This window comes from Oenanthe melanoleuca, chromosome 1 (assembly GCF_029582105.1).
Source record: "Oenanthe melanoleuca isolate GR-GAL-2019-014 chromosome 1, OMel1.0, whole genome shotgun sequence".
Lineage (NCBI taxonomy): Eukaryota > Metazoa > Chordata > Aves > Passeriformes > Muscicapidae > Oenanthe > Oenanthe melanoleuca.
The window spans coordinates 50,572,251-50,595,161 of record NC_079333.1 but is presented as its reverse complement, the minus strand read 5'-3'; the positions used below and the strand labels follow the sequence as shown (position 1 = coordinate 50,595,161).

Sequence of the window (22,911 nt, the reverse complement as noted above, 5' to 3'; positions counted from 1 at the left end):
AATATCTCGTGTACAATTTAGTTAGGGCATTTCTACATTTTAGTTCAGGGCAAAGACTTTAATGTTCATTGAGCTACCTCAGTAATTGGCTCATCTTTTGTGCCTCGAAGCAGATTCATTTCATCCGGTGTCAGCTGGAATTTTGCTATGAATGCATCTGCAACTTGTGCTTTCATTTCTAATCTCTGACTGTAATAAAACAAAGTGAAGAGGACATTAGCTTTTTATGCTTATCTGAAAGACTGATTTTTCATATTCATACTTTTGGAAATATAACCAGCATCAGAAATTGGTATTATTAAATTATAATAGCACATTCCTGCCATCGAACACATGAGTTGCTTTTTCACATACAACTTTCTATTAAGCTTACACAGATTATTCAGTAAAGGCTATATAGAGGTATATTAACACATTTGAAAATTACTAAGTTCTTTAAAATAATATTCCTTTAGCATTTGCATTTAGCACTTCTTTGTAACACCATACAGTTGGGATCTCAATTTACTAATGTCACAAGCAATCAAAATGCAATGGCTAATTCTCCTGCTCCTGAAATAAACTGAATGCAATATGCAAGCACCATTTCATGGGCAGCATTTTCCTGCACATGTTTTGTCACACACCTTACAACCACTGAAGGACCCAAATGGAATGGACTGGGATTCCTGTAGCAACAGCAAATTTGCTCAAACTGTGGTTTGAGCACACAGTATTCCAAAATATGAAGACTACTCTTTCAGGACATTGAAAAGGCACTAATTTGTTATTTGCAGAAGAATAAACCTCAATTTCTTTAAGACAATTTCATCTTTCAATGTGATATAATTACTACAAAATAAATACATTGTTATTACAGGACAGTAAGACAGGTAAATGTACTTCCATATGCTGTATAATTAAATTTCCTTGCACAGTCAAAGCTTGAAAAGTAAGCTTTCATTTATTTACCCCTTCTCTCCTATCCAAAGAGAGTCTGAACTTCATTCAACTAAGTATGGAAAACTGGCTTCCCTTCTGTAGACATGGATGACTTTCCCACTCTGCAGTTACACAAACTCTTTCAGAGATCAGATTAAATATTTTGCAATTATCAATGCTCTAGCACTTTGAACAGTGAGAGGGACAGTAATACAAAATCCAACAGTACTTTAACAGTGAAATCCATGAAAATCAAAGGGGAAAGCAAGCCAATACTTCTAAATTACACAGAAGAGACCTAATCAAAAAGGAAAAACAAAAACTCATATGCTTTAATACCACTTGAATTGGTAATTCAAGTTTCACTTGTCCTAGGCAAATAAAACAACTTTATTCTTACTTTGACAGTTTTGCAAAGCTTAAAATCAAACTATTTAATTTTCTCTAAGCAAACGCTATAATTCCAAACTTTGGGTCTCCAAGAAGCCAAATGTTTCTCAGGGAAGGAACAAGAGTGATGAAGGATGATTTTAACCAACTATACAAATGCATCCATGAAAAATCCTGGCACTTTCCAACACAGTGGATGGGGAATGGAACAACATAGTTTTGAACAAATTCAGTAAATTTTCAGCAGGAAGATTTATGTGGTGAAATATGATGAGAGCAAGTCATGCTGTAAGAGGCAAAAAGACAAGTGGTCTACAAAACACACAAGAAACAGACAAGAAGATATTAGCAAGAGAATATCTTTAAATCACTATTAGGCCTGTGAGAGATGTTCTGAGGATAACTATGAAATTCTCACAACACAGATGAAAGATGGGGCAGTGCACTAACATACTCAGTGCAGTGATGTGTAAGCCACGCTACTCAGGCTGCCTCAGCCATCCCTGCTCATCCCTGCCCTATACTGACCTTCTCACTGTGCCAGGACCATTGTTTACAGCATCATGTAGTGAATCAGATCAGGGAACAAATCTGGCACGAAAAATATCCAGAAGTTCTTACTTCTTGGGGGTGGAGATTACATATATTTTCTAATTCTGTTTACCACAGCCTATGCTAAGGGACTGGGGCATGCCAGCACCAGGAGCAGTCAGAGGCACGAGGGCATTGACTTCACTGCTGCTATGAAACTCTCATGAAAACTACACTTCAGAACTGCTCTGGGGTGTAAGAAGAGTTCATTGCATTGTCAGTTACAGCTACTACTAATAATAATCAAAATAATAAATATTACAACTCAAGAAAACCCTCAAAGCACCAGGATGACTACTCAAACTGAAAATCAGCCAAGGACACTTAAAATTTAACACAATGATGCTGCTTTCAACAAAACATTCCTGTTTCACACTGTTTGCTGAGCAAGTCCAATGCCTCAACATCACCGTCACTGTATTTAGTTATAACAACAGAAAATGTAAATTAGTGAATTAACTTCAATAGTTGCTCCAAGTCTCTCCTCTTGGGATGATGGAAGCCTCAATTTCACATAAATCCACAAAGCTGCAACAGACTGGATTACCCTTCCCTTTAGGTAAGAGAAGGAAGGTAGCAAAGAGATGAGAAGGCAAATGCAAGGCCTTCCTTGGGTTCCATTGAAACAAATCTTCCACAAAGAGAGGAGCAAATGGGATGCTGAGAAACTTTTCTGTTCTTTGAGCCTTGTGTACCTCCTGAGTGCATTAACTTTTACGTTCTCTTCCAGAAGATCTCCATTTACTATTATCTTCTGTTCTTCAGATTTTTTGAATGTGTACTTCCATCAAACTGGGGGTAGGAGGAAGGCTGATTTTAAGAAGTGTAATGCAATGGGCATAATGGTTTTCTCAGTTTTCAGGTGGAATTAAGGTTGTGGTAGGACAAGGAACAGAGTCAGGAACTGTACAAACAGCATGCTCATGAGCCCATCCTGGAACTTTATGCTCTGTTTTACTCCTCCTTTATAAATAAAGAACAATCTCGCTAATCAATCTCTCTCTCCTTCTGCAAGATCTCACTCTACACAGTCCTCCCTCCATTTTTGCTGCTATGGAGAACACGGTTTGATCAAACACTGCGCTTTAAGGCCATTCCTGGCTGTATCTTGGGCTAAGGCCTGACATAACTGCACACTGATGGACTCTGTGCACTCCCAATAATTAACTTTTATAAAACAGAGTCAATACATTAAACTCAAGCAACAAGTAAGAGAAGCTTCACCATGTACTCACAAGATACCAACCTCAAGGTGGCAGCAATGTTTCATTCACTTTCCTCAAGATAGTGATTGGGAAGTGGTGACAAACATCTCTCCTAAACAAAAGAACGTGTCTGAATTTTGATAAAGCTGCTTCTGTTGGGCTCTTTACAGAGCACACAGGACTTCAAAGAGCTACTCAGTTTTAGAACCCAGGTTAGCCAGTTCTGCTTGAGATGATTGTGAAAATTGCCTTGGATATCAACCTACACAAGAAAGAGACCCTATATCCTAGACAATGGATCAGAAAAAAATATTTAAATTGCACATACCTTTGATTTTTGCCTGGCAGTGTACAGTATTGCTGAGAACAATACACTCACATCTGTACTCAATTTTTTTCTATATATATTTATTTATGTATTTATTTCCTCACACACAAGCTAACAGATATTTAACTAGAATTCAATCTATTTTATTAAGGCAGGGCAATGGACTAAAACGTCATTCAAGGTTGCTATAATCATTTCACTACAGTAAGTACCTTACAAAACACTTTGCAGGTAACAACAAAAGCCAGTGTAAGGCTGTCTTACATATAACCCACAGCAGTCAGTACCTGTGTGCAGACAGACATTTTAAGACCCACTGGTCTTCAAGACACTTTCTGTAGATAAAATAATTTCTAAATTCTAAATTCTAATTTCTAAATTCTAAGCAGTGAAGTACAGCTGAAGAAAGGCCATACCATATTGCTATGCAAATTTTTTTTAAATAAGTTAATCCTGTATAAACAAACAAAACTAACAGCTTATGGGAACCTTGCATTGATGCAAAAGGGGAAGTGCCAAGTGCTGGTAGTATTTAGAACTTGGGCAAAGGACAGGATTCCAACAAAGAGCAATTTCCCCAGTTTTAATCGTTACCAGGGAGACAGAATTCTTTTGCAAGAGAACTCAAAAGGCTGGGAAAACTATGCACTTCATGCACTTTTCCTTTGAACCAAATACAAATGTGCACTGTTTGTTAGGATTATCACCTAGACAGCTCAAAAATGAGGTGGAGAAGAAGCAGACTTTTCCAAAGCTTAATTTTATCTTGCCACCTCACACAGCATAAAAATCTGCTAGTTTCTTCTACCTAGGATGAATCAGAGCAGTCATTCTGAAATTACTTTCAATTTGTGGTACTGGGGATTCAACACATTTTTAAAGCCTCAGGACAATGGGGTATTTCTAACACATAAGTAAATAACAATCATCTTTAACAACTTGTATAAAGCTGAAAAATTATTTTTCTGTCATGTTTAAGGCAAATATACAAGATTATGTAACAAAACATTTACACACAAGCATTGGAAAACCCTTCTTAAGAGAAAGTACAGGTGCAAAAGTGCATATGTTAATGAGAATAAATGTTTTGTTCTGCATTTTATCCGTTGAACACATCTCTTATTGAAGTAGAACTGAAATACTGTGAGGAGGTATTCAGTGACCCATTCCATCACAAAATATAATTATGAAACATTCTCCTTAACTAAAAATTATGAAGACATAAAAAACCCAGCGAATCGTCTAATGTTTCCAGGATACAAGAAAATAGAAGTAATAGTAAAGAAAGCTTTAGTGAGACCTCATCTGGAAAACAGATCACAATCCTGATTATCTGTGTGCAAGAACAATGGATTCCCATTAGACCACAACTAGCAGGATGATGATGGGAATGGAAAAACTAAGTTATCACAGAAGATGAAGGTAGCTCTTAAGGCAAAGGACAAGATGAGAAAACAGTCAATTTATATCCAATAATTAGATTGGAAATCAGGGAATGGCTTTTACTGGAAAGAGTCAGCTTTTGGGGTAAGAGTTGCACAAATAGCAACACGAACAACATGCAAAAATAATGCACTAGTCATGTGTTGAACAGCTGATGAGTTTACCAAAGTCATCATAGGTGGCAGCAGGAGAGTGGACTTCAACTTAGAAGTTTCTCCTATCTGTAATACCTGTCTGAAGACAGGTAGTCTGCAATGCTGCAGTCCTGCCATCTCATGAATTCTGTGATAAAAAACAAATGGGAAAAAAACTGAAAAGGCTAAATGTAAGTTAAGCAACTCATCTGCATTCAAATTATTAAAATCCTACCAAATCAACTACTAAACACAGAAATAAAAAAGCTTACACGCTGTATATAAATTTGAGAAATTCAATCATTTTCTGCTTTTATATTGATAAGGCTTCCTCGAAATATAATCAGTATGCATCTACAGGATATTTTTGACAAAATTTTCATATGCAGAGCTGTGCAGCAATCATGTGATATATACATATACACAAACACCCAAATCAGTGTTTGGCAATGGTGAAGATTTCTGATCCACAGTTTCACGGTTTTTAGGTTGTGCACAGAGATTAAATTTAAAAGGAGTGTATTTCCAATGAACATATTCTTTCCTATCTTGTAGCGATGAGCTATTTGATATTTATATACCAAACAGACTAGTATCTTCAGTTTATCTTTCATAAAAATCTGATATAAAGCCACTTGAAAGGAGCCTACTTAGTCTAGCTTCAAATTTGCCATCAAATTCAAAAATGTTGCCAAAAGTATGAAAATTGCACACTGTTCTTTACATCCACCTGGAATAAGATCAAAACAAATAAGCTTAAGCTGCAGCAAAAGAAGAACTAAATCAGATAGCAGGAAAACAATAAAACCAAAAATAATTTCCAGTGCAGACCACAGACTTTCTGTTCCTTCTCTTCCTGGGCTTTTCTTATCAGAGCAGATCAGAAAAATACCACTCAGAAACAGTACTATATAACTGATTCTTTATTTCTGGTGAATGTTTCTCAACCTGTAAAACCACACCTCACTTCATACTGACCAAGAGTACTTCATGTCTCAACAGAGCTGCCAGGAAGAAAAGCTGGCAAGAAAATAAGGCTTGACATGTTCTCTGCTGGTCATGGCTAGAATGTCACAAGTTAGTTTTGTTTTTTTTCTTTCAGATCCATTTTAGCTGGTTTTATTCCTCTGCTATACCTTGTCATCTATACTTTAATTTGATACAAATCAGGATAGAAAATGAGCCTCAGGATTTCAAGTCTTCACCCTCTCCCACACAGAATTATAATTAAGTTTAGGCAATCACTCATTTTTCTCATGAAGCACATTCACGGGAATAAATGTAAATACAAGTTTCAAAAGGCCAACACATGAAATGCATCTCATCAATGCAAACCACCAGACCACCACTTCTCTTAGCACAGGCTGATAAAAGCAAATCTCTCTAACCTGCTACAAATAGTGCTGAACTTCCTGCATCATTTCCAAGTTGGCTATGACAAAAAAGGTATTTGTTATAAAAGGAAAAAGGCACCACCCAAGAGACAAGGATGAGAGATCAGTAGTGTAGCACTACTGAAGCAGATGTTCACTTACAAACATTTTTCCTAAGATTTCTGTGCTTGTATTGAGCACAGAGGTGACAGCCAAATAATTGACTAAATTCCAAGAATGGCATTTGTTATTTTTTAAGTAAAGATCAAGCCTGAATACAATGTAATTCAATTAAAACAAACTGAAGTACACACTTACATTCATGTCTGGGAATCATATTTAATTGCATTTTAAAAAGTAAAACAATCCCAGGGCTATGTGAATGGCTTTTTTGGAATCTATATAACTAACTGTGATTCAGACATCAAAACACAAATTTTTCTTTGTTTAAGAACACAATTAAGAGAGCGTAGAAAAATAAGATAGTTTGTAAAGGTGTTCAAGTGCTTAATCTCCACAAAAGCTCTGAACCAGTAGCCTACCTCAAGAAATATCTGAGTAATTTTCATTTTTTCAAAACAGTTTTCAAAGTATTGTGGTTTTTACTTCTAGAACACTAGATCTAGCTCTCAACAACTTTTGTATTTCTACAGGCTTATTTTCAGTGAAGCCTCTGAGAATACACAAACACTTATATAACTGCTCTTACTTAATTTCATAAGAATTAATATTGCAAGTATTACCTTCTAGTCTCTCTTCTCAATTGTTACATTGATGACTGTAACTTGTGGCTAACCAAAAAAACAACACAGCATCTTGCACAACATATTATTAAGTGTCTGGTAGAATTACTATGAAGCCAGGCTTCTAGCATTCTGCACAGATTATTTGGAGCTAAACGAATTATTTCCCTGGTGTGGGAATTACTGAACTCTGGGATGCTTCTTCTCTATGCAAGGTGAAGTAGTTCAGTATTGCAAGTAAGTTTTTAGTCTCACACCAAAAAAAAAAAAAAAAAAAAACCCAAACCAAAAATACAACAAAACATGCCCCACAAAAAAAAAAAACCAAAAAACAAAAAACCAACCAAAAAATCCTCCAACAAACAAAAACTCAAACAAACAAACATAAAACCACCAACAACAAATAACCAACAAAACTGGGGTCAAGTAGAACAAGAAAACCAGAGAACCAACAAGTCAGAGGAAGCTATTATTAAAATCTCATTTCAAGGAGCAAGATCCTTTTTCTGTCAGCCTACTAGCAATTGCAATTAAACAAACCCATGTATTTAAAGCCCAACAGATGTTCATTGTTTGAAAATAATCTCCTCATTACTATACATAAAAAACCTAATGCAACCCAAAAGCAGTATTAGTGTGCTCAAGTAGAAGTACACAAATCTACTGAATATAACTGGAATGGAAATGGATTTTTAACAATTACCAGAAATTGTCTAAATTAACTAACTGTTTTCTTTATTATAGAGGTTTGTTATGAATTACATTAAAATGAACACACTGTTCAAAACTATGTTGCTGAGAAGCCATAACAACGTTTTGTTATGAAGAGATGGGCTGGATGTCTGGACTACTTTTTTCACACTACATGGTTCTATTAAGTTACAGTAAGTCTTAGTTTTAAAGAAAAAAAAAACCATCCTAGTTTTTATGCTAAGCAGATAGCATAATTTAAATAGTATGAAGGAAAACTGTTTCTAATGTACAGTAGCTTTAACTAGACTTCACAGAAGAAATATATTCAAAATAAGTAACCTAAATGACCAAAGAAATGCACTAACTCTGAATCATTCACAAATATAAAAATGCAATTGTATTAATAACTTTTAAATCTTGTAATCTAAGTAAGACACAAATGCTAAGTAATATTTAGCATTTATGCCAAAGCAGGTCAAATGATCACAAACTAAGTAATAAGAAAAAAAAATGCTACAACGCAAAAACGCAAGAATGAAGAGGTTTCAACCCAAATCTGAGACAAATGTCTAAATTTCTATCCCAAATATCTACCCAGATGTCTTAAATTCACACAATTCACCAGTACAGGAAGTCCCAAAGTGCTCATCAGGACTACCTACAGGAAACTCCTGTGGGCAGCTCTACCTTCAAACCACAAATCTGAGAGACCAGGATAATCAACAAGAGTTCAGGCAATAAGCTTCAGAAACCGAAAACCATCTTGAACTACAACTAATTATATAGATATACAATGTCAGAACTACTTAGTATAAAAATCTAGTACCCACACAAAGCCACTGAGACATCCATTCCTTTCCAAGAATGGCAAAAAAGGAAAAAAAAATCGAAATCCCTAGTTACCATAAATGCATTAAATTCATCTGGAAGTTTACAGTCTCCCTTCAGTTTCAGAACATTGAATAAAATCCTAACGTTTTTTCCAGCTACAAAAACAGTCAGCTAAAGTAAATCACATAAATGCTAAAGCTAATATAAGACCATAATAGAACAGGTTCAGTTTTCATCTCTGCATTTCAACCAGACAGCATTTCAGGACAACCCTCAGAGGACAGAGAAGGCATGTCCTTGCAATTTCACCACTTACTCATTTGCTGGCTAAAAAATGTCATATTACATTGATGGCATCAGCAATTTCAGACCTGTATTATTTCAGAGGCAAGATTTCTGGGTTCAAGAATCCCCTAACATCTGGCAGCAGATGCTTCTTCACATGCCTAATGTAAACCAAAGGAATTCATCAGAACAAAAAGTCCTTTAACAAGTTAAAAGAACAAATGACTAAAACATCTATAATGGAACCAGTCTACAATTTTTTATTTAGGCAGGGAAAAATTCAACTTTGCTAATAAATGATATTGTGAGTCTTCCAAAACTATCAGACTGTAAAACTCACAAGTACTTTTTGGCTTCTGCTTTAAGTATACCATGGGTACTTCCAAACTTTTTCCTACATGTGCACTCCAAGGTCACACATACCCTTAGAAGGATAGGCTACTCGCTAAACATTTTTCCTCTTCACACTAGGGGGATGTTCTGTCTTTTAAAGCAATTAGCAGAAAATCTTTTAAGCAAACTACACTGCAAGTAAGGACTATATTGTGGAGGTACTGATGCACAGTCTGCATAATCTCCTTTAATGGAATTTAAGGGCAATTAGACATACACCACTTGGGACTGGTATCCTGGTATCTCCCATTCTGCTTCAGAACAAAGAATCAAAGCAGCTTTCCTTTTTTTGAGACTACAAAATAAATGACCACTTCTCTGTCCTACTATTTTACACACTCATATTCAAAATGATATTTTCTAAGACTTCTGCTCACTTACTTAAAGTGTCTTTACCAAATCCTTCACTTTAATGAACCAGCATTGCATTTTATGCAGTTATTCTACACTCAACGTTTAAAATATATACAGATTAGACTCCAACTTCATATTCAGACATAATCCACTTCCTACTGAAGCTCATATCATAAACCTACTGATTTTGAAAGCTTACCAAGAGCTATCCAAAATTGTAATTTCTACTAGAAACTTACTACTTCAAAATAATTATTTCTAACCTCCAGTGAACTGCATATAATTTTCTGAAGAAAGCTCATAAAGCAGGGAGATTCATTCTTCTACACTGAGAAAACCTGAAGCTATAAAACCATACATCTTAGCCATAAAAACAATAAAGCCTGCCTGAATCTGTCATTGGTTATTATCCCCTTCTCAGGAACAAAAATACTGAAAAGAGAAAAATACAAATCTTTTCTTCCACAGGAGGCTGGAGAACGAATGGAAAAAGTGGTCTGTGCTTGGCTCATTAAACAGCACTCCTGTATTTTACAGTCAGCTTTAAATATGACAGAGTAGGTTAGAATCCAACTTAGCATTCGCTCATACAGTCCCTGAAAAAAAAGAGAGACTTCCTCTGGATACTAAGCATACAGGAAACCTGTCAAACTGACAAGAAATTGAGTTGGTCCATGTCTGTTATGACACAATATAAGTTATGTTATCAACAGACTTCAGGAAAAGCACATTCATATGTAACATATGCTACCAATGTAACTGACTGTTTTCCCTAAAAAGCCAATTTTTATTGAAACAAACACTAACACAAATTCTTACCTTTTCGTATCATTTAGCAACAAGCTAAAAGTGGAATTGAGCTAAAAACACACACAGTATTGAAAAAAACCCCGAAGTCATAAATCAGAGTGTCAGAGTCACACCAAAAAGAAAATTCTATCATATAAATAAGGTGGCATACATACTTTTCTGCCTGGAGTTTTGTGGTTTTTACAATCAAGTCCTGGGTTTGTTCCTTTGCTGCCTAGAATACAATTAGAATTGTTAAGCATGTGAAGAACAGAAACATATCAACTGTATTAAACAATCTTTAAAATAGGTAATACTTTTGAAGCTGAGTATAAGCAATTTGAAACAAATTTTGAAACAAAACACTTTGAAACAAAAGACCTACTTGAAACAAGTATTCATTAACTCTCCCTATGTCCAGGCAGTTAAAAAAACCCCTTTTTATCTGTATCCATATACATTTTCATGTTTATATACGTTTATATTCACACAGTTATTTTTAATTTATATTTAATAGAGAAACACTATAAACATTAGAAATAGTTCTGATTATTTTGTTTGCCTATCAACTGTAAACGGTTTGCTGCCACAAAATAAAAAAATGAAACAAATTTATTTGGATGCTAAACTGCCCAGTACCAGTGTTCACTTTTTAGAAAAGATGATGAACACAACTCTACCAGTCTAAGCAAGCCTAGCTTTACAATCCAACTGCTTATAGAGCTGCATGGAACAAGGACAATTATTAGGAAAAAATTTATTCACTGCAAAGGTGGTCAGGCACTGGAATAGGCTGTCCAGGGAAGTGGTTGAGTCACCATCCCTGGAGGTATTTAAAAGATGTGCAGGTGTAGCACTGAAGGACATGGCACAGTGGTGGACTTGGCAGTGCTGAGTTGGACACGATGATCTCAGAAGTCTTTCCCAGTGTAAATGATTCTACCATTCTAAGAGCAATTCACTTAGGAAGTTCATCACAGCCCTAAATATTGAGTGATGGCAGTGCAAAAGAATCCATGCAGAAACAATTCTGCATCACAAGGCAACTGCATAATTAAAAGAATTGCTGCAACTGAAGTTAATGAGTTCTAAAGCTTATTGCTCTGAAAAGCTAAAAGTCATTTGGAGTTTTTGGCTTCACACTGGATGCCACCAGTGATCTCTTATGCAGAAAAATTGAGATGATTTAATAAAAAGAGAAATCCTAAAATCAAAATGCATTCAGTATAGAATAATACTGCAAGTGAAGAGGTGGCAATAAAGATATTCTGTGTGATTAATTTCAATACTGCATTACAGCCAAATTACAGCTTGGCAAACTGAAGATGCCAGTCTTGAGACCCCTGAGAGGTTTAACAAAAGTATCTATACACACTGCTTCATTTCAGCCTTTCTATCTGCCAGCACATTAGCTACAACAGAAAAGCATTCAAGGTACAGGAATGCTTTGAAAGGTGCAAGTAGGACTGTAGCAATTGATGTCCAACTTAATTGCAAATTTTAATAAACAAAAAAGAAGCAATTTGCTTCCTTTCCAGTACTTTCTGGGCAGAAGTACTGATTACCACAAACAATGCTAACAGTAGGACAGCAGAAAAGAAGGAAAAGCATTTTTTCTGAATCTAGCCAGACATACCAGGAAACCAGTTTTTACATACATGCATTCAAATACACGCCAGATATTGTCATTATGTTATTCATGAAATGTAAGAGCTTAAACCTAACTTAAAAAGGTAACTGTCAGAAATGAGACAGACATGCTAGAAAAATCAGAAACCTGGTATTTGATGAAATAATTTTCTCTTCCTCCCCACCTCAATATGTTAGTTAACAATTTCATTATACTTCAACCCCACTGAATTCCATTTCAGCACTTGCTCCTTCTCTCCCTTTCAGATACTGTATTTATCAAATCACTGTCCTAAAATCAGATGTGACAATATATGGTTGTTTGGATCAGATGGTATTATAAACTTACAAAATAACAAAGCTAAAAAAGCTTTTTGGCTTATCCAAATATATCCCCTTTCATGTCCTGCATTTGTTCTGCTTTCTTAATACACTGCTGTCTTTGCACACTTTTCTAAGTTGTATGCCCCAAATCCTCCTCTTTGTATCTTCTATTTGCTCTTCTTAGCTCATTTTTTGTCTTCTTATTCAGCTTGAACACATGCCTGCAAGTCTTCCTGTCCTATTACAGATAAAGCACCAGAGTATTTCACAACTGAGTGCTACTTCATGAGCTTATTAACTTTACACTCATACAAAGAAAATATGGATTGAATCAAGACAAGTTATGAGTTCTACAGGACTCTAGAGGAAACCTCCTGTGGGGCACAGAACAAAACTACCTACTGACTTTAACAGAAAAAGAAATCTCTGCAGGGTGGCTGTACTCTGGGAAAAGTAAAAAAAAAACCCCATGATCTAAAGACAGAAAAGAGCAAAAATCTGCATGGACACTTGACTCATTTCCACATCTAAGAGCTTAGTCTAACAGTTCCTGAACTGCACTGGGGAATATATCTACATTAACAATGTTCAAAGAGATCTAAGACCTCTGAGGCACATTACCCAGTTCCTTCCAAAACTGAAAATTAAGTACTGCAGTTGGCTACACTGTACTCTCACATTTTTTGGTACAAGTTCAAAGCATCAAGTTACAAGCATTTGTACAATGACTGTGAAACCTATTTATCAGCACAGGAGAACATCTAATATCCACACACACATAAGGAGAGGAAAACAACTGTTTTCACAGGACTTGTTTTTTTTTTTAGTGAAGGATTCTTATTTACATACTATAACTTATGTGCTGTGTTGGGAACAGGTTACCTTTGGCAAAATATCTATGCTTCAGCATCCATAAGCCATTTATTCTCATCACTGCATTGAATTTTGAACTTGTACCCTAAAACCAAGCCAGATTTAGTAATGTACCATAAAACACAAATTTCCTACACTCCCCAGCCCTGCCAGGAATATTACAGATTCAGGATTAAGGTGAAACAGAATTTGTTTTGTTGCATATCAGCATTCTGAGACAATGTTAAGAAACAAAACTCATAAAATGAAGATGCACACCAGATTTGAATCTTTCTTTTAATTGCCAGATACTTTCCTATGAATACACTTGAGGTATTTATATGAACACAGAACTCAACAGACACAGTCAATGCAAAGGCGATTTTAAATGGAAATACACAAATTAACCCTTAAATCTCACACAAATCCAATCTAATAAAATATTTTCTCTCCACTGATGTAGACATGGATAGCATATTGCTGCTCTCAAATTAAGTATATGGCTACATTTTGAGCTGCAATTTGGAAGACATTAAGATTACTTCCTTGGTACATTTTCTAAACAAGTAAAAAGAAGCACATTAATATCCTAAAGTAACATAATATGCATACCAGGGAAACACCTTGGTGTTGTTGTAAATCCTCAAAAATAACTCTTCGTCCTTTTAAAAGAACATAGTCATACCTCAAAAGGAAAAATATTTAAAGCACTTCCATTTATATATTACCTTCAAACGACTGGACATGTCTTCACAGCAGCTGCTCATTGCTTGCACATCTTCATTTATACTCTCAAGCTCCTAAATAAGTTCAAATAACAGTAAATGCGTTTTTAATCAGAAATGCTGTGTCCAGGCCCAGCTTCCCACCACAATAAGAAGCCTCAGTTAAAAGGAACATTGTTGCTCCAGGCTCCCTGTCAGTGCAGAGTTATGCACCCTAATATCGACATTCACTCAGGACTTGGAGTTGTTTGAAATATTCAATGCAACACTTCCACAAATGAAACAATTTTACTGTAAAAGTATATCTGTCCTGGAAAGTTAAAATCTCTCTTAATCCTTTTGTAAACTTTAAATCACATAGTATTCTAGCAAAATAGCTAGTCATGCTGCAAAACATTACCTCCTTAACTTGCTTGAATATGTGCACAAATTCTTCATTTATGGCCAAGCTTCGCCGTTCAATGTCTCCACGCAGGTTCCTTCGGGTGCGCAAACTGTTCTCCACAAAAAAGGTGGAGAGAGCCTTGAGTGCTTCCAGCATTTCCTAGAAAATAAAAAAGGACCTTCCGTTTGCATGCAGTTACAATGAAGCAGGTTAAATCATCTGTACCCACCCCGAATTCATGGCCTTATTAAAAATAAAGCAACCCTAAAAAATTGTTTTAGGGGAAAGGCTACCTTAGCACACTGCACGTATGTTGGCAAAAAGATACACAAGCAGATATACAAGCAGATTAACAAACTAAAATAATTTCTGAGCCTTTCTTCCTCTCTTATAGCAGAAAACTTCGTCCACAATTTTACAGCAGCTTTAACCAATAAGACTACTTTCTGCAAATGAATGACCTATCCACAGCAAGGAAACATTTAAATTACAAAAAGCTTGAGAAGTGCCCTCCGAGGCAAGCAATACGAACCTCCCTCCGATCTGAAGGGATAAAATAGGAGCGTGGCATGTTGCCGGAGAAGCGAAGACCAATTTTATTTGCAAGCGATGCTGCAAAGGGCCGCCCGCAGCTCCGCAGCGGAACTGAGGCTCGGGCACGACTCGCCCCCCGCCGCGGAGCCTGTCGGGGCGCGCGGGCCCTGACGGCTCATCCGGCCCCCGCCCCGTCCCTCCGCCGCCGCCCGACCCACCTTGTCATTGTCCAGCCGCGTCTCCAGGATCTTGTTGAGCTTGCGGGACAGCGGGTTGGTGCCGGGGGCGGCCGGGAGCCCCGGCGCGGCGGCGGCGGGCGGCGGCGGCGGCGCGGCGGTGTCGGCCATGGTTGCGGCCCTCCCGGCCCCAGCGCCGCGCGGAGCGGCTCCGGCGGAAACGCGCTCCGAGCCTTTGGTTCCGGCCTGACGCGGGCCGGCTGCGGAGCCAGGCCGCGCCTGGCGCGGGGCCGCAGTCGGGGGTTTTGTGTTTATTTGTTCGTTTGTTTTTATTGATAGAATAAAAATACATAACAATTAAAATATAAATAAGTGAAAATAATTTACTCAATAAATAAAGGGGTTTGAGTAGATGGTTCACGGCAGACGGTTCACTTCATGATGGCAGATAGCTGTATTTGTTTCACAAAACAAATGCTTTAACTATGAGCACAGCTAGAAAGAAAAGAATAAATGAGGTCTGTGTTGTATAAGCTAACTGCAGTGGCTGTAATATGTGTCAAAATGAGGAGGCTGTCTTGTTTCTGCTGAGCATTTACTGACACAGAGGTGAACTCCCACGGTCTCCTCACAGCTCCAGAGCACGAAATCACAGAGTCAATTAAACTGAAAAAGATCTCTGCAACCATCGAGTCCAGCCTATGATCTAACAGCACCATATCCACCAGACCACGGCTCTGACTGCCATGTCCAGTCTTTCCTTGCACACCTCCAGGGACGGTGACTCCACCACTTCCCAGGGCAGTCCATTCCCATGCCCAAAGATCCTCTCTGCCAAGAAATTCCTCCTAATGTTCAAACTAAACCTCCCCAGGTGCAGCTTAAGGCTGTGTCCTCTCCTACTGTCACTTGTCCCGTGTGAAATGCTGAGATGCAGTGGATGGATTCCAGTGGGCTTTCCCAAAGGACAGAAAGCAGGCACACAGATAGAGGTAACATGCCTTTAGGAAAGATGATGGCTAACAGTGCACAGCTATTATGTAAGAAGACACAGGTTCCACCACGGTATTAGCTGTGAAAACATTGTCACCTTTCCATTTGTCTGAGGCTGTGTGGTCAAAACCTGAAGATTCAAGCAGTAGGTTCACTCTTTGGGAGTTCATGGATTTCGCATTGCACTTCTGAAGACCCTTCCTGAAAATAACTGCAAGCAAGTGAAGTAGACATTGCCTTTATGCCCAAGGTGGAGCACTGAGCTTCTGAATGGTTTTATTAATGAATTATTTGTTCTGTTAGCTTGAGTCATTTACCTCAAGGAAAAGCTGTATGACCAGAGCCCTTGAAATCTTAGCACGATGGAAACAGTGATAAGATACTTTTCTATTTAATTTTTGTTTGTTTGTTTGTTTGCTTCCTGACATGGATCCTCTACATAAAAGGCCAGCTTTTCTGAACAGTCTGTGTAGTGCCTTGTTTCTATCCTTGGATAGTCAGCAAGGTGGTTTTCAAGTATTTTCAGACACATTGTTTTTCTTAGTTTCTGCTTCTCATCCACCCCATTACACTCATGTTATCTCCTTCTAGATGTCCTTTACTTCTGACTCAGCTTCCAGGAGCCAGGATCTCCCTTCTCCATGTGAGAAGAGATAAAATAGCCTGCAGTCATCACAGATGTAAGCAATTAATATTTAAGCATGTCAAGAAAATCCTCTTATTAGAAAGATCCCCTCCCACCTATAAGTTGAATGTTGCTAGTTGTTTGAACAACACTTCAAATGTTGTTAACCTGATGGATGAGTTGACAGAGTGAAGGCACACCTTGAAGTCAGAAAGGCTCCAACATCTGAAACACAAGTGTCAGATAAGTCACGACCATTGCCAAGTCTTGTCCAACAAGTTATACCACAAACATACAAGGAGCCAAAAAGAATTCCCTCTATTAGTTGCTACATGCATTTTCTTTTGAAGCAACCAGCTCTGTTTTCAGATGCTTCTTCATGGGTGTGCTTTTCTTCAAGAATGTGTTTCCTGAGCCAGAATGCTTCTAGCTAATGTAAAACATTGGGATGACAGGAACCAATGGAGCTTTGAAATAGCATGTGTTTATCTGTGCATGTGTTCTTTTGAAAAAAATGAGAAGAAATAATGAAGGGAGCACTTTTTTACCTCTGACATGTCTAAAACGTGTTTGTATGAGGATACCAGTGTATCTTGTATCTTATATCTTGTTCATCTTTTAGGAATATTAGATGCAGCTATAAAAAGAAATCCTCTCTTTTTCTGATACAAATTATATTTGCAGGGTAGATTTTTCCTCGGAACAGATTTTTTTAAAAATACAAATGTGACAGCAATGAAGTCACCATCTAGAACTCAGCTGGTGTGCCATGGCTTGTATGCATCACAAAGGTGGGTTTGGCATGACATTCTTACCAGTCTACTTGCCCACCAGCAAACATCCTGTTAAATCAACTGGATGTACACTGTGGGATAAGGTGCTTGGGATTTTGTGATCTGTAGCTGCCAGAAGACACTTTGATTTCAGTTATCAGCTTCTGGGTGTCAGTGGTAGACAGTTTGTGTAGTGTGTGTAATTTACTCCACTGCAAGTTCCCTTACTTACTTCCCTTACTGCTTGACACGGCAGCAGAGCTACAGGTGTCAGTAAAGGAATGCCTGGACAGGGTGTTTTCTGTTAATCTTTTTATCTTAGTTCCTTACTATGGTGGTTTTGTGGGCTTTCCCTCTCAGGCAGCAAAACTGTTTGACAACTGTTACTGCTCTGCAGCTGGTGAAGGTGTTCACAAACCACTTGCTTGATGCACAGACAGGAGCATGGTTGAGCCTGCAGAACAAGGTGTGGTCAGAAATGTCACCTGCTGTCTACATAGCCAAAGCTAGTAAATGCTGCTGTACTTTCAAATGCTTGGGAGTATATGCACTTTCTGAAGACAAAGACAAAAAATGGTTTGTAGTAGTAACCTGAATTTGTTCCCCAAAAGGCTAAATAGTAATAAAACTTCAATGGATGAATAGGTTGACTGGGTCAAAGACATGGCTGGATGTATTTCCCTACCCTGTGGCAAAAGAGGAGTGACAGAGCAGGACACAAAAAAATATTTTCTTAAACACGAAGAAGAAGCAATAGCCTTTGTTATGGATGTTGTCATAGACAAATGAGAGTGAGAAAGGAAGATTTCTGTAATGAAGGAAAATGTACAAATACATTAAAAGAGGAGAGGGAGAAAGGGAGAGATGGGGGAAGGAGGGAGGGAAGGAGGGAGGGAAGGAAGGAAGGAAGGAAGGAAGGAAGGAAGGAAGGAAGGAAGGAAGGAAGGAAGGAAGGAAGGAAGGAAGGAAGGAAGGAAGGAAGGAAGGAAGGAAGGAAGGAAGGAAGGAAGGAAGGACTAATGCAATATGATGCACAGAGCACATAGAAGAGCACTGGAAGCATTATGAAATCAGGATGTGAAAGGTCATATAATGAATGCCCATAATTAGTTGTGTTTTTCTTACAGAATAATAGATAAAAAGAATTTGACAATGTTATTTTGCATACAATTTATAGGTCCTGCTGTAAATAAGAGTATCTCAAGGAAGCTGGCTATGATATATTGCTGCTCAACTATGCCATCCCTGTGAAAATGTTTACAACCCTTTATGTTGACATCCCTATACATTATCAGGTGAGTGGAACTTGGCTCTGCCAGGCTCTCCACTGCACAGAGCATACCCCAAAAGAAATCCACTACTGCCTTATCATCTTCACTAGTTCTCTGCCATGAAATTATTCCTTAGCATTTTCCAGTATTTTGATGTCTTTTTGTGCTAAGGTTGAATTAGAAAACCCAACAGATAGGCAGGAGTATAGGAAAATGTTCTGTGTCTTTAAGTCAATTAGAGCTGGATTTTTTAATGATATATTTTCTTAGAGGTTAATATTGTAGAATCTTTTCACCAGACCAAATCAATTCCTTTCCTGAGCTAACAATTTTTTTAAAAACTCAGACAATGTTGACATCATCTGGAAATTGGAAATATGACTCTGTGAATAATTTGGCCAAAGGTCACCCTGACAGCAGCATGTAGTCATGTAGTGAAACCTGTCTGTGTTCCTTCAAGGTCCAGGAGAATGTACAGTTCTGAAGTTTTAGGTTAGCTCATGCTATCTCACTTGAGAATTTATTGTTGTGCCTCACAGTCATCAGTAGTGGCTCTAATATATGTGATGCTGAATCAGCCACCTGGCTGAGGAGCTATAAAACTTCTGTTTGTTATAACTCACTGAAAAGATAACATTAGCAGTACAGTGTGCACTTTAATACATACCAAGCCCATGAAATCTTCCTGTTCATCTCCTGCTAAAATATCCTGACCATTGATTTCAAGGGAAGTATTGTATCAACAAAATTAATAGGGTTTAGTATAAATTTATTTGATTCTAGAACACTACAGAATAAAGGACTTTTCTAAGGAAATTATTATCTAAAGTATGTGGCCACATCCCTGGCAAGGTCAATTACATTGGTCATGGCACTGCCACTCACTTCTTTGAAAGCCCAAATTTCACCTGAGAAAAAACAAAAAACAAATGGTTTAGATCATGGAGCCATAAGAATAAATATCTCCTTGTGGCTGACAAACTGCATCACCTTAGTGACACCATGTCTCTGTGGCTGAAGTATAAAGCTAATCTTCCTTTGCATATGCTCACTAATATGCAGATGAGATCTCTAGTATAGATGTTTACTCTTACCATTATAATAACAATACAGCAACAAAGAGGAATGTTTTTGCCAAAAAAAATAGAAGCAGGACACAAAACACATGCTAATGACGTGTGCCAGACCTGCTGACCTATCTTTTCAAGCAGTGACTGTTCATGTCCTGCTGGCAGAAAATCTCTGGAATGTGTTCTGTTTTATAGGTGAAATAAAAATAACCTAAACACCTGAACAAAATTTACAACTATTCACCATCAGACAAAGAAACAGTACCCTTCATTATGTCCTGATCACAGCTGAAGTCAATGTCTAGCAAAGAAAATCTAGAGAATGGTACCTAAATTACTGGGCAGTGCCCTCAGATCAGCTGATTGACAATAAGGCCCTCTATGAGATCATGACAGAGTCGTGACGTGGATCATGACAAGCCAAAGGTAGATCTAATGAATTGTAAGAATGACAGCATTAGAAAAATACCTGTTGAGTCAGTACATCAGCAACACAAGTTTTAACAAAACCCATAACTGCTGCAAACTTTGACTCCAACTGCTCTATTTTAATCCAGACCTGTGGGTCAACTGTCCATGTCTTACAGATCTCTGGCAAATCTCTTATTTTTTTTCCTCCTTTGGCATTTCTGGTCTGTTTCTTGTGAACAGGCTCTTATTGTGATCCCTTAGTGGAAACTCAGGTCTTGCCTTAAGCCCCCCCAGCTAGTGATCAGCTATGACTATTTTTCACTGCAGCATTTTTGTTACTCCCAGAACCCAGCTCCAATGGTCACTTTGTTTTTAGAGTTCAAATTACTGAAGATGTGTAATAAATGTAACATATATTTCTGTCATTCAGGATTCTTACAGGACTCCAAAATATTATAACTCCCCTTGGCAAGACAAGAGATGCGTCAATGTAGAACAAAGCGCGTTTTTGCAGCCTTTTTTTTCTTTTTTTTTTATAACATTGGCTGGCTGGTCTGTGCTTTGAAACCTATTTGAATTTTCCAAAGCTCCTTTTAAACTCTTGTTATACATCTTCTGCCCTCTTGACCTTTTTGTGTCTATACACACACACTTGTGCCACGCAGGCAGGGTAGTATGACAGGCTTCTCTCAGCTCCAGGCAATTTCTTTACCACAGTCAGCATCCAAAGTACAGTCTTTAGTGTTAGTAACTCCTCTGATGGGTCTGTTAGCTGTTGATTGGGATGTAGTTGCATAAGATGATAGAATTCCCACCTTGCTAGCCCAGGAAATCCTGCACTGATGTTTGTAGTGGCACAGAACAGAGAAGATTACATGGTCAGGGACATCTAGCACATAGAAATTCCCTTTTAAATGGCAGCTAACAGTTTTGTCAGTCAAAACTGTATCTGAAGCCATGAGCACACAAGGAGCCCTTGAGGGAAAAAGCAGTAGTGGGGCATGAGCCAAAAATGGTACAGCTTCCCCACTAAAGCCATTGTCTTATGAAAGAGCACTTTAGGGATGTTGCTAGTAAAAGTTGCAAAAAGCATATTGATGATCATGGTAATTTTCATAGCAGTAATACAACATCAACCTAATTTTACAGGTATGGGTGTCATAAATAGCTTATCCTAGTGCTCATAACAATTCTGGTTGGGTGAATTAATGAAACTTTATTGCTACTTCAGGAGAAATAAAAGTTTCCAAAATGCCAGAAGCCACACTCTCAGACATCTGTCAGGAGCATAGCCAAACAGCTTCTCAGCTGCTCCAGTGTGGAGCTACCTGGTATTTTTGGATTTGAATCTTTCTGTGAAGTTGACTCTGAAGTGTCATTTGGGCTTGCCTCAACCATTCATCTTTGTGTGTCAGCTCATACAGCCCTTCCAAAGCCTTGGCAAGATGCCATCACCCTCAGAGATGCTGGAGAACTGCTGTGGATAAAAATAACTTATTACTTAATGGCTGACACTGTTTGCAGTCACCGCAGTTGACTGTGAATTGCAAACAATTTCTATGCAAAGATCCTCTCACCTCCAGATAAAATACATTTAAACCTTCAGTTTCTTGCTAAAATTACCTGGTATCCCTTTCTGGTGGTCATTTCTGCCTTCATGGCATTATTACAGAGCTAGCATCCCCATGACTGATGCACTAGAAGCAAATAATTGTGTCCCCAAGGGCAGGCAAGTGTTGTTTCTAAACACTGGTATATGTGGCTCATATTTATCCATTTGCAATCTGAAATAGTGGGGATGGAGTGAGTCTGCCAAGAACTGCAGCCTGATGGTGACCTAGTGTGTCCTGGAATTACCAGTGGGCTTCAGGACATCAGGAGGGAGCATGGTGATGGGCTGGATAGTACTGGTGTCACTCTGTGGTTACACTGGAAGGAAAAAGCATTGTGTGTTTTCTGCTTAAGTGAGAGTTTTGACAAAGCAGGAGTTCTGTGTTGGCATCTACTGCAGCTGACTTGGTTGGTGAGGCTGGGTGTAAAGAACGGTGTCAACAGCTTTGTGAAGCACTCACATTCCCTGGCAGAAGCTCAAGGAGCATTTCCAGCAACCTCCAATTACAGTACTAATTACAAGAGATTATCAAGTTCCCCAGAATAGACCCCAAGCTTCCTTTTGCATGCAAACTAGCAACGACTTTCTTGTCCATGCAGGTAAAGCTCTCTTCAGAGTATCATCAGTCTGAATAGGCATCGCCCATCACCGTCAACTTTCTTTAAACAATGCCATCTTAAAATATTGTTGTGCATGCACAGCACATGCCTGTCAAAAAGCAAATGTTATGTTGAGTGAACTGCCAGTCTAGAGGTTTTGAAAGGATATTTTTAGGTTAATTTTGATGATTAGAGGCTTCTTTCTGCTTCTGTCCCATACATGTCCTTTTATGTGACAAAGTCTAGAGTACTAATAATACAGGCATGGTAATATCTCAAAGAAAAGCATCAGGTGCTTTAACCAGATTGCAGTGCTAACTGGCATAATTAACATATTTGTGCCTCACTGAAGAAAGGTTATGACAAGAAATGCCCATGCTGGCCCAGAGCTAGCCTTTTGTTTCACTGGTCAAAAAGTGGATTATTTTGCTGTGGTGTAATTCATGATTCACTGCTGTT

At 38.0% G+C, this 22,911-nt stretch overlaps 1 protein-coding gene across 2 annotated transcripts in view; it reads right to left on the bottom strand.

Annotated features, from left to right (window-relative positions):
• The window catches only part of COG6 (component of oligomeric golgi complex 6), a 54,552-nt gene extending 39,256 nt beyond the window's left edge, over positions 1 to 15,296 (bottom strand). Inside the window, exons 1-5 of one of the 2 annotated variants that reach the window (XM_056493162.1) lie at positions 15,141 to 15,296; positions 14,404 to 14,547; positions 14,007 to 14,078; positions 10,650 to 10,708; positions 78 to 189 (exon numbers count right to left, since the gene is read on the bottom strand). In XM_056493162.1, the coding sequence (XP_056349137.1) occupies positions 78 to 189; positions 10,650 to 10,708; positions 14,007 to 14,078; positions 14,404 to 14,547; positions 15,141 to 15,269 (516 nt within the window). In that variant the 5' untranslated portion in view covers positions 15,270 to 15,296. Of the gene's footprint in view, positions 1 to 77; positions 190 to 10,649; positions 10,709 to 14,006; positions 14,079 to 14,403; positions 14,548 to 14,920; positions 15,070 to 15,140 lie in introns of those variants that run through there. The other variant, XM_056493170.1, reaches the window with a different exon arrangement.
• Between the last annotated feature and the right edge of the window lie 7,615 nt (positions 15,297 to 22,911).